General features: G+C 35.4%; 2 protein-coding genes and 1 non-coding gene across 3 annotated transcripts; 2 read left to right on the forward strand and 1 right to left on the reverse strand.

Moving 5' to 3' along the window:
- The first annotated feature begins 3,050 nt into the window (after window positions 1-3,050).
- LOC112787235 (U2 spliceosomal RNA) lies at window positions 3,051-3,246 on the forward strand. The gene has a single exon (XR_003194658.1). It is a non-coding gene; the product is annotated as a U2 spliceosomal RNA (small nuclear RNA).
- Window positions 3,247-3,737: 491 nt separating this feature from the next.
- Window positions 3,738-6,616, reverse strand: LOC112783732 (probable monogalactosyldiacylglycerol synthase, chloroplastic). The gene is made up of 8 exons (XM_025826778.3): window positions 5,803-6,616; window positions 5,524-5,696; window positions 5,075-5,236; window positions 4,846-4,987; window positions 4,544-4,768; window positions 4,336-4,398; window positions 4,174-4,248; window positions 3,738-4,060 (listed from the first exon to the last, which is right to left on the reverse strand). The coding sequence occupies exons 1-8, from the start codon at window positions 6,313-6,315 to the stop codon at window positions 3,824-3,826; spliced, it is 1,590 nt and encodes a 529-aa protein (XP_025682563.1). The 5' UTR covers window positions 6,316-6,616; the 3' UTR covers window positions 3,738-3,823.
- A 2,694-nt stretch (window positions 6,617-9,310) lies between these two features.
- LOC140183179 (uncharacterized) lies at window positions 9,311-10,327 on the forward strand. Its single transcript, XM_072231201.1, has 2 exons — window positions 9,311-9,355; window positions 9,449-10,327. Exons 1-2 carry the CDS (start codon window positions 9,311-9,313, stop codon window positions 10,325-10,327), a joined length of 924 nt encoding a protein of 307 aa, XP_072087302.1.
- The last annotated feature ends 2,102 nt before the right edge of the window (window positions 10,328-12,429 follow it).

A 12,429-nucleotide genomic window follows, 5' to 3' on the forward strand; every position in this document is an offset into this window, starting at 1 on the left:
CATACTAAACAAGGAGAGTCAATAACACTATCTGAATTCTGAGTTCCTATGGATGCCAATCATTCTGAACTTCAAAGGATAAAGTGAGATGCCAAAACTATTCAGGATTGCAGTTGTAAACCCCACTATAAGAAGAGACATGGGCTTAATCGAACTTTCATTCTCATGCAAATTCACATCCTAAGCTTATATTAGTTTTTGGTTGCTTGAGGATAAGCAACAGTTTAAGTTTGGTGTTGTGATGCGTGAGCATCTTTCCTATCTTTTCCTAGTGAATTTGCATCTAAATTGTTGAATTTAATTAAGAATTAATTATATTTTAGCCACTATGGATGCTATTTTGAGTTTTGTACAATACTGTTTATTTTAGGTAGCATTTGGCGGAATTTGATGGAGTTTCTGCAGAGAAAGAGAAGAAGCCAAGGAGATGACCAGCGAATACCGACGCGGACGCATGGCTCACGCGACCGCGCGGAATGGAGGAAATCGCAATGACGCGATCGCGTGTTTGACGCGATCGCGTGGACTGGAATCTGCACAAATGACGCGAACGCGTGGACGACGCGGACGCGTCACATGCGCCATGTGCAGAAAATGCAAAAAAACGCTGGGGGCGATTTCTGGGCTGTTTTAACTCAATTTTCAGCCCCGAAAACACAGATTAGAAGCTGCAGAATGGACAGAACAAGTGGTCCCCACCCATCAACTGAAGATTTGTTAATTAATTCAAATTTAAATTCAAATCTTAAATTAGGAAAAGATATTATTTTAAGTTTAATTTTAAATATTAGATTTTAAATTTATTAGGATTAGTTATAAAAAGGGATCTGATGCCATTAGATTGTAACATTGTACATTTTACCTGAATCCTTATTTTCTCTTTTCCATGAGCAACTAAACCTCCACTGTTAAGGTTAGGAGCTCTGTCTATTTCTATGGATTAATTTTATTGCTTGTACTATTTTAATTTATGTGTGAATTTATAATTTAAGAATTGTTTTCGCTCTTTATTTTATGAATTTGGGTGGAACAGAAGTATGACCCTCTTTCTATTTGAGTTCTTGTAAAACTTGGAAAAGCTCTTTACCTGAACAACAGCTTGAAAACTATTTCTCCTAAATTTTAATTATCTGAATTTAATAAGATACGTGACATATAATCCTTTTTCCTCTAGGATAATTAGAGTTTTTGTGGCATATAAACTAGAAATTGATTATCACCCTCTAATTGGAATTAATTGACCAAGGAATTGGCAGTTAATAAATTTTAGGGGAGACTAGGAAGGTCTAAGGAATTAGGGTCTAGTCACATACAGTTTGCCATAAATTAAATCCTACATAATTAAATTAGTTAGTAAGAAAAGTTAATCCGGAAAAATAGGTAACTCTGAAACCTTAACTATCTTCTCCATATATTATTCCCATCTTAATTACTTGCCTTTCTTCAATATTTTTGATATTGTTTAATGTCTTTTATATTGCATCTCAACACTATTTTCTGTCTGTCTAACTAATCCTATCAAACGCTATTGTTACTTAATCCATCAATCCTCGTGGGATCGACCCTTACTCACGTAAGGTATTACTTGGTACGACCCGGTGCACTTGCCGGTTAGTAAGTGTGGTTGTAAAATACCGCACCACCTAACTTCAGGAAACTGCAGGCGACAATGAAACATGGCCTGCAAGTCCTCATCACTCCCGATCGTGAAACAATCGTACTTCACGATTTCCTTCAGCACCGAGATTGGAATGCGATAGAAAAACTTCTTAACCCGCTTCACCCCATGCAGACCAAGTTTCTGTAGCACAGAATTACCAAGGTCATCGTAGCTCGTCGTAGGCCTCACGAAAATACTGAGAGGATCCTTATCGGTGAACTTCACACCAGATCATGTTTTCCTCTTAATCGTTCCTCTGTGGTGAACCAACACTACAAAACTCTCCTCATTAGTCATTTTCCCACTTTAATGAGATCAATTCACGTTCACACTATATATATACACTTCTGGGCCTTTATAATTCGAACCAGCCTAATTCGAACTAGACATTGTGTAATTCGAATCAGCCTGTTTCGAACTACTTGGGTTTGCATGTTTGGGTGTAATTCGAATCAGGTGGATTCGAATTAGTGTGTGTGTGAGTTTTGTGTATAATTCGAATCATCATGATTCGAATTATGTGAAAATCGAGTTCGAATTTAGTTGGTTCGAACTACATATAAACATGCATTGGTTGATTCATGAACCAGATTCTGGTTCGACGAATTTGTGTAAAAATTTCTTCACCTTGACTTATTTGAGTGTTTTTCCCTGATTTTTGCGTAAACCTACATATCCAATTTTTGGAAGTGAAATGGGTAAATAGACTAGAGATTACCATTAGAAACACTCCATGGTAAGTGATGGCAAATGGCTGTTTATACTCTATGAAAATCCTCTGCAACAAAGTATCACAATCTTATCATGAGTAATAGTATCACCTGTTAGATATTTTTAACTTCTCTAATGAAAACAAAGAGCTAATGCAGTCAAAGTTTGAGCATGATTTAAAGATTAAAAAAAAGGAAGAATATGAAGAGTCAGACCTGATTTATTTCCGCAGAGGTGACCCATATTACTACAAAGGCTCCAATGAGCCCCAATCCCTCATGATACCCACAATCCATTATCTCAAAGTACTGACTACTGATATTAAAGTAACATAAGCTACAAAATTCATCATATTCCTTTTATCAGGACAAAAGATATTAAACGCTATTACTGTTTTAGTTTTATTTTAGGTAATATGTTTGACCAATTCTCAGAGACCATTTTAGATGTCAAAAGCTCAATTTAATCTTCTCTCGGTTGTTTTGCTTGCGGGTTAACTTTAAGGAACGCGGTGAGTCTTTACGTTCCTTTCAGGCTTACTCTTAGCAAACCTTGAAGTCTATCGAAGGTTACTTGAGCAGGCTGTTAAACTACTTACGATGAAGTCCCACATCGCAGTGAGTAACAACGAGACCTCCAGAGTTTAATATAAAAGAAAGGTTTTGGGACTAAACAAATCATACCTTTCTCGGCCTTTTGGCTAAGATCAAGTGTAGTATCTGTTCTTATCAGTTTAATATCTGATATGTGGGCCATTGGCTCACACGATATTAAATTTATTTTTTGAGGGGGAGGAGTCATTACAGTAGCTTGCTACTGGGCTTCTTGAGCGTCGCCGATGCGTTGCACTATTGCAAGGGCCTGGCGCACCCTACTAATTTAGTGTGAAAATTTTGTTTGGCACAACTTGGCCTTGGATGTTTTTCGAAATTAATTATAGTTAATTATAAAATGAAAAATAGAGTTCAAAAAGATCTGAGTATGGGGTAGTTCTTGGTTTCGATACCAGGGAAAAAAATATTAGAAGGTTGCATGTGCTAAACTCCAAAACCGCAGAGAAAGTTATATCTAATTAGAAGAAAAAGAAAATTGGCCACAATGCCAAAAATTCTTGTTGGATGTTTTATATGCAATAAGTGGAGGTTTTATTCTCTGTTTCTCTTTTTCATTTCAACTTGTAAGTTACGATATTTTCCTGTTGCGACTGAGACAGACGTCGTCACATCGAGCTGTGTTCTTGAACCAATAGCACCACACATACAATCAGGGAAACTAAATAAATTATCGTTGTTGTGGCATGTATCTATCTATGTAGCAATATGCCATCTAAAATATTTTTACATTGAATATTCATGAACCCACAATGTGACGTTCAAAACTATGAATTTATTTTTAAATTAGCATTCTAAACAATGATACAAATATATGAGGATTGGATAAGAGTGTTGATACTTAAGGGGTAAATGAGTAGTGTGGCAAAGAACTTCTTTGCCTCACAAGTTCATCAAGGTCATGAACAATCTTGAACACAGCATCAGGCCGTGCAAACATCAACGCGTTTTGAGACATAGTTTTTAGTTCTTCTGCTTTTGGACCGAACCACTCAGCTACAATTTTAGCTATCTTCTTCGGAGATTTTGAGAACTTGCCGAATCCATTTTCAACTACGTAGGGTACATTCCCAGCTTCCTACAATATCAAAGTCAATGTCAAATTTGTTTTTAACCAAAGAATTTAGATGGCTTGAAACATTAAGTTATATAGAAGCAGAAGGTTGGAAAATGGTGGCAGAAACAATATACCTGGCCAGCAATATAACCATTCAAAATGATAGGGAGGCCTCGGATCATGGCCTCGGCAATTGTCCCCGGGCCGGCCTACGTGGGAGAAAAATTTCATTAGTTGGGGTCGCGTTGAGGTAGCGAAACACATCAATAATCGCAAGCAGAACATGACATACATACCTTTGTAATGATGCAATCACAAGCTCCCATGCATTCCTCCATTTTGCTGACAAATCCCTTTACCTGAAAATGCATAAAAATAGAACAATTCTAAACTAGATACATAACTTCACAAACATGTAACTTGTAAACGACATATGAATATTTTAGATTTCTAGGCACACAAACAGTCACACACATTAATTCAAGATCTACAAGGAATGAATACCTGCACAGGAACCTTCCAATTAATTGAAGCCAATTTGTCAGCAAGCTTCTGATTACGTCCACAAATAACAAGTATTTGACCAATGGGAGCCTCACTGCTCTTATCATACAACATATCTCCAAGTGCCTTAGCAGTAGCCTCAATGGGACCCATACCTTCACCTCCCCCCATTAGTAGTACAGCAGGAAGATCCTCATCCATGCTTAAGGCTTTCCTAAGTTCATCCTACAACCAATATAACCTGATGAAAATAGCGAAATCAATAATAATGATTCCTACAAGGACAAAAGAACTTGACAAACCTTTGATTGAACAGGCTTAACAAAGGAAGGTCGAACTGGTAGACCGAAAATCTTTATCTGTGATTGCTGGAGTCCAGCTTTGAGCGCCCTTTTCGCAAGGTCTGTGGTCGGACAATAGCATCGAGTTACAAGCTTATGAAACCTGGATATTCAGGAAATAATAACATAACATGTCAAAACAAGATTACTAATATGGTTCTATGGCAAATGATAAAATTAGAAAACTCACCAAGTAGGATGGCAAGTACTTAAATCTGTGACAACCGTTGTAAAGATAATCTTGTTTAAAAGACCCTTTGCTCTCAAAATTCGAAGAGGAACATGTTGCATCAATGGGTGAACACTGATTATTATATCTGGCTGATATTTCATTAGCCCCTTGGCAACCTCACTGAAAGAAGATAGGATGTTCAATACTGACGACTTATTCTACACAACATATAATTAACAACATCTACATCATAAAATCCAACCAAATGGGAGTTGTTCCTGATTTTGAAGCAGAAACACCGTGAACTATGAACAAAATTACCATACTATCTCTTCTTCCTACAGTTAGTTTTAGCAAGCCCCTCTTTTATATACAAATGCTTTCTTGCTTTGTGGTTGTCAATGGATATATCAGAAAAGAAATACCAAGACCAAGGGATATTTATCTAAAAGCAACCATAGTCTCACCGAGCTATAAATGTTGAAGTTGCAGCAAAATTTGACTGGTGCACCACACGCGGAGCAGTTCCATAATAGGTCATTTTCCACAATGATCCATGTTTCACCAGAAAGCTATATGTCCGAGGAAGTTGATTGAATGGCCAAGGGGTGTGCTCAGTCCACAAGTCAACAACAAAAACCTGCAACATGAAGCTCCACACTCAGAACATAATAAACAAACAACAAAACAAAATCAGACATTAAAACAAACAGATGATGTGCAAAAACTGACAAACAGAAAGAAACCTGGTATTGGTCCCCAAATTCTTCATGGAAAGCTGCCCTTATAGCTTCTGCAGAAGCTCTGTGACCCCCACCAGTGTCACTCATCAAAATCAAAACCTTTTTTGGCTTCTGAGGATCAACACCACTCAATGTCCCTCTATCGTCCTGAATAACATCACACTCATCAAGAGTATTACCATTGTTACAGTGATTGTTATCCCCAGAATCAAGGCTGGGAGAATCAAATCCAATTGGCAATTTCTGAGTGTGGAACCTAATAGCTGTGTTGAAATCATTACAAAACCTCCTGAAATTCAAATTCGAATCCCCTCTGCCTCCAAGTTTCAAGCTAAGAGAAGCAGCAGAACACACACTTTGCTTTGTGACATTGAAGTGCAAGTAATTTGATAAAGCTAAAGCGCAATTATCAGAGCCAAAGGTGAAGAAACTGGAATCAAAGGCAAATCGACCAATATGGGATACAAAATCATGGACAAGACCATGTTCTTGTTGAACACTCGCTGAATGAAACATGGTTTTTGTTCCGAGGTTACAACTACCATATGAATAAGCCAATAAAACACCAAAAACTAATAAATATAGTAGCAAGTAGAGAGAGTTGACATGAGAAACACCACCATTACCACCACCAACAACAACCACAACGTGTGTTAACCATTTACAACATAGAAAGTGCGTGTGTGTGTGTGTGTGGAGGTCAAAGTCAGAGGGAGGGTCAAAGAGATTGAAGAAGTAACAGTGTAAAGAGCAAAGGAAGAGAGGCTATGTTACAAGGTTTTTTTTTTTTTTAATCCAATTCGCGTGACACCGGCCTAGATTTATGGGCCCACAAAGTTCGTTTATATATCCAAGTGGCCAATACATGAATGACACGTGTACATGTGTATCAAGCGTTTATTGGCATTTGGAATATCTATCTCTCTTAGGAATTTGTCTATCCACAACCTTTGTCGTTTCCCACCACAGCCCATGTTTTTGGGTATTCAACAATTTAATTTCTCATGCATGTTCTTTTCATTGACACTTTAACAACTCATTTTTAAGTATTTATTAATGTTCTGATTTTGGTTCATGTTTCTTTTCAATGCTTCATTATGCATGTGGTTGTTCTTGGTATATATATTGTTTCAAATTCTTTTTGTTGAAACTAATAAACACAACTATTCTTAAAAAGATAATAAGATTGACTAATAGTTTAAACTTCCCACATGATTTCTTAAAAATAACAGCCAAGAGTGTTTAAATTTTAGATAAAGATGAATTTTATTGTTATAGAGTCTTTTTGTTGTGAGCACTTTTGAGTGTCAATTCTTTTTTTCTAAACATGTTCAATTTGTCTTCTAAATTACCATAAAATCGTTGCTACTAGGATATTTTTATTAAATTCTTTATATTTACTTAGTTGATAAATATATTATAAATAAAAAGTAAATATTCATTATAAAAAATAAAGAGATATAATTTTAAAAAATTTATTTATTTATTTTTAATAGTCTAACGTTTATTTTTTTTATGATAAATGATATAATCTTATGGAGATTATTTAACTTTTAAGTTTAAATGAATCTAAATTAATTACTTCATCCTCATCATAGTTTTTAATTGAATGATTTTGTAAAATGATACAAGCTTAAAATTCAAGTGAATTATAAAAATGATAATTATAAGAAAAGAAGAAGGTTGGTGATGTACTCTCAGGTCATTGAAATCCAAAGTAATGGAAGAAGAATTGATAAGAAGTGAAAAGAGAGAATAATTGATTAAAAGAACCACACCGGAGTACTGAGTACCAATTACAATATATATAGCAAAAGAAAAAATAAATTACTAACTAATAGTGCTATAATTATGTCTAACAAACTAACCAACTTGACAGCTATACAAAAAACAAACTCTATTATGTTACATCCCCCGCAAGCTGGTATTACGTGGTTTGTGCAAATCAAGTAATCCCAGCTTGGAAAGCAAATGAGAGAATGGTCCTGGAGGAAGGGATTTAGTGAATAGATCAGCCGGTTGTTCACTGGAGACAACGTGCCTAAGATTAGAAACCCCTTCTTTGAACTTGTTTCGAGCCACATGACAATCAACCTCAACATGCTTGGTTCTTTCATGAAAGACAGAATTTGAAGCAATATAGATAGCAGATTTATTATCACAGAAGATATCAACCGGAAGAGGAGGAAGAATGTTGAATTCCTTTAGTAGTTTGAGTAACCAAACGAGTTCACAAGTGCCATTAGCAAGGGCGCGATATTCTGCTTCTGAGGACGACCTTGAAACTGTAGCATGCTTCTTACTCTTCCAAGAAATAAGAGTTTGGTCAAGGAAGAAACAATAACCACTGATGGATTTTCGGGTGTCTTTACAAGCCCCCAATCAGAATCAGTGTAACCAGATAGTGTGAAAGAATTGTTGACAGAGAAAAATAAGCCAGTTGCTGGTGATTGTTTTAGATACCGGATGATCCTATAGGCAGCCTTCAAGTGGGCATCAGTTGGTGAATCCATGAACTGAGATAGGCATCCAACAGAGTAGCTGAGATCTGGTCTTGTGTTAGTAAGGTACAGAAGTCTGCCCACCAATCTACGATAGATGGTTGCATCAGGAAGAGGGGAGCCTGAAGCCTTAGACAGAGAAGTAGTGTACTCCATAGGAGTAGATGCTGGTTTTGCACCAAGCAAACCGCAGTCTGTGATCAAATCCAATGCATACTTTCTTTGATACAGTGCAATACCAGCATTGCTTCGTGCTACCTCCATCCCAATAAAGAACTTAAGAAGGCCAAAGTCTTTAATTTTGAACTTATCATCCAAAAATATTTTGACAGCTTGAATTTCACTCAAATCATCTCCAACTAACACAAGATCATCAACATAAACAAGAATAGCTGTGAAAGTTGTACCTGTGGATTTGGTAAAAAGCGAGTGATCATTTTCAGATGGAGTAAACCCCAGATCAGCAAGTGCAGCAGACAACTTGATGTTCCATTGGCGACTAGCTTGTTTCAAACCGTACAAAGATTTTGTCAACTTGCAGACTAAGTTTGGATCGGAACACTGCAACCCCTTTGAAAGTTTCATATAAACGTCCTCATGTAGGTCTCCATGGAGAAAAGCTGTATTCACATCAAGTTGATGAAGATGCCAATTCTTTGCTGCTGCAACGGTAAGAAGAACACGCACAGTGCTCATTTTCACAACGGGACTAAAGGTGTCAATGTAATCAACTCCAGGAATTTGAGTGAAACCTTGGGCAACAAGACGTGCCTTATGCCTCTCGATAGTGCCATCTGGGTTGAATTTTGTGCGAAAAATTCACTTACAACCAACTGCATTCTTTCCAGAAGGAAGAGAAGTGATGATCCAGGTTTTGTTTTGCTCAAGAGCAGTGAGTTCTGCCTCAATAGCCTTCCTCCAACAATCATGCATAACAGCCTCAGAATAGTGTTTGGGGTCCGAGTTATTTATGAGAGCAAAAGTGAAGGCCTGGTGCTTGGGAGTGAACAATGAATATGACAAATGGTGAGAAAGGGGATACTTACATGTTGAAGGTAATTGGGCCGCATTGATTGGATCTCTATGTGATGAAATATGGAAACAATGAAAATCTTTAAGATAAGAGGGTGTTTTTCTTTCTCGTTCAGACCTTCTCAAAACCAGGTGAAGGTGATCCTAATTTTGAAGCATGGGATAGGTGTAACAATTTTCTCCTCTCCTGGATCAACCTCTCTCTCAGCCCTGAAATCGCTAAGAGCGTGATGTGGATTAGCTCAGCTCCAGACTTGTGGAATGATTTAAAACGTCGTTACTCACAGGGAGATGTCTTTCGAGTTGGTGCGTTAAAAGAAGAATTTTATGCACTCAAACAAGGTGATCTTACTGTTACCTCTTACTTTGCTATGTTGAAAGCTATTTGGGAAGAATTAGAAAATTTACGTGCTATTCCTAGTTGTGTTGCTTGTGTTAATGGATGTTCATGTGGATTGCGAATTGTTCGAGACTATGCTTCTGAGGAATATGTTGTCAAATTCTTAAAAGGATTAAATGAGCAATATTCAAATGTTAAATCACAAATCATGTTAATGAAGCCATTACCTAAAATCAACACAGTACTATCTATGTTAACCCAACAAGAGCAAGAATTGAATTGTGACCCGTCAAATAACAACATAGTGACTAACTCTTTAGAGGTGCAAACCTCAAGTGGAGGCGGTTCATTTTCTGGAGGCAGTTCAATTTGTGGTGGTTCATTTTCTGGAAAAGGCAGAGGCCGTGGACGAAATTCAGGCAGAGGAGGAAATCAAAAATCTTATAGTCGAGGCTACACTTCAAAGTTTTGTAGCTACTGTAATCGAATTGGTCATTTAGCAGAGACATCCTATAAGAAAAATGGCTTTCCTACTCACAAAAAGCAGCGAGTGGCCAATCAACTTAGCACTGACGAGATAGTTGAGAGTTCTAGTGCTGAGATTGCTGATTCTAACGATGGTATCAGAGCGAGAAGATCAAACTATGGCAGATAATTTAGCTAATCCGAATGCAAGCCCTTCATCAAATTCCGCTGCAGATTTTGAGAATTTCACCGCTTTCATGCGTCAATTCTCTCAGTTCCAGGCACATCTTGGCAGATTTAGTTCCTCTTCTGCAATTTCTGATCCGATTAGCCCTTATTTTCTTCATCCAGGAGAAAGTCCTGGTTTGGCTTTAATTCCGCTTAAGTTGACACCTCAAAATTATTATCAATGGTCGCACGATATGTGGAGAGCACTCAGATCGAAGAACAAGGTGAAATTCCTCGATGGATCCATTCTAAAACCAGGCTCTAATACCATGTAAAATGATACCAAGCTTAAAATTCAAGTGAATTACAAAAATGATAATTATAAGAAAAGAAGAAGGTTGGTGATGTACTCTCAGGTCATTGAAATCTAAAGTAATGGAAGAAGAATTAATAAGAAGTGAAAAGAGAGAATAATTGATTAAAAGAACCACACCGGAGTACTGAGTACCAATTACAATATATATAGCAAAAGGGAAAATAAATTACTAACTAATAGTGCTATAATTATGTCTAACAAACTAACCAACTTGACAGCTATACAAAAAACAAACTCTATTATGTTAAAAAGAGTTTGTTTTTTGTATAGCTGTCAAGTTGATTAGTTTGTTAGACATAATTATAGCACTATTATGTTACAGATTTTCTTCTTTATTCATAAATTTGTAAAACATACATTTTGCAATTTAAATCAAATTAAGATTTTGGAAACGAGTGTCCGCTAGCTAATTCCATAAAATTATTAATTCATTTTAAATATTTAAGACACAATAATAATAGTGATTCAACAAAGAAATCCACACAATCAATTCGATGGTTCTAATTACTATGTACATTATTCAGGTAAAAGTTTACGTATTGTGCGTGTTTTAAATGATAAATAAATTTTTAGTTTAACAAAAGATACATGTTAAAATTATTACTAATAAATATTTTTAAATTTTTATTTTAATAAAATACATAATGAATATATTGAAAATTTTTAACTTTATATATATATATATTTTTAAATTATTAATTAATAATCTTAACGTATACTTCAAGTTTTATCACGTTAACTACATCTTTATTTTTTAAAATCAACCCTTAATTGACTCAAACGGTCAACAAGTATTTTCTTGTTAAGCAAAAGTTGGTTTAAGATTGAGTCTCGTGGACGGAGGGAAAAAAGAAAAAGAAAAAGAAAAACTCACATTGTCATCTCATGCTAAAACACTTTTATAAATTAAAGATAATTTAATATTATATAAATTATTCAAAGCAAAAAATGTTACATAAATACCTCCATGTATATTATTATATAAATTAAATTAGCTAAATTTAAATTACAAATTATAGTAGTAAATCGAATTAACATGTATTAAATTAGTAAGGATTAGAATAAACTGAAACAAGTTGTTTCGATTTACTAAGGGATGCATATTGTTTGAAATAATCTATAGTAAATCGATATAACCTATATCAATTTAGCTCATGGTTTTTTGTACATAGATAATCGACATATCCTGATTCGATTTATATATATATGTGTTTTTAATGTAAATCTACACACCTTGATTCGATTTACATGCAAACCTCTATATATAGAATTCGAATTTATTTTTTTCGAATTACGTTACACCACTCCATACTCCACTAAAACGAAAAATCTAGAGAAATTGAAGCAATCTATAGTAGAAAAGTGACACTGTAAAAATAGAAGACGACCCAAATAGAATCTATCGGTTGGACGGAGTCGCCCATATTATTAGTAGCGTGCATGAAGAGGTTTGTAAATGAAATTTAAAATTTTTTATTTTCTTAAGAAATAAAAAATTGTTAGTAATATTACGTCGCTTAGAACTTGATTAATAGAATCTTTAAATTTCAAATAGTAGTTAGAGTGTTGATTTAGGAATAGCGATGTGTTAGAAGATTGAAGTCACAAATGCATGTTGGATAAAGGGTTTTTAAGTATGTTGACGAGTAGATTTAACATGTACGATTAAGGTTTGTGAGTTTTTATTGTTAGAAGTTTAACGAGCTAAGAAATTTTGTTAGAGTTTAATTTAAATTAATTTGGAGTTC

The sequence above is a fragment of the Arachis hypogaea genome, chromosome 20, assembly GCF_003086295.3.
Source record: "Arachis hypogaea cultivar Tifrunner chromosome 20, arahy.Tifrunner.gnm2.J5K5, whole genome shotgun sequence".
NCBI lineage: Eukaryota > Viridiplantae > Streptophyta > Magnoliopsida > Fabales > Fabaceae > Arachis > Arachis hypogaea.

What these genes read in the sequence shown, in the direction of transcription:
- LOC112783732 (XM_025826778.3), bottom strand. Translation starts at nt 6,315, where the DNA reads ATGTTTCATTCAGCGAGTGTTCAACAAGAACATGGTCTTGTCCATGAT. An exon ending in AGTACTTGCCATCCTACTTG is followed by an intron (nt 4,988 to 5,074) that starts GTGAGTTTTCTA and finishes CTGAATATCCAG; the next exon opens with GTTTCATAAGCTTGTAACTC. An exon ending in GTGATTGCATCATTACAAAG is followed by an intron (nt 4,249 to 4,335) that starts GTATGTATGTCA and finishes TCTCCCACGTAG; the next exon opens with GCCGGCCCGGGGACAATTGC.
- LOC140183179 (XM_072231201.1), top strand. Translation starts at nt 9,311, where the DNA reads ATGAATATGACAAATGGTGAGAAAGGGGATACTTACATGTTGAAG. An exon ending in GGGATACTTACATGTTGAAG is followed by an intron (nt 9,356 to 9,448) that starts GTAATTGGGCCG and finishes TTTCTCGTTCAG; the next exon opens with ACCTTCTCAAAACCAGGTGA.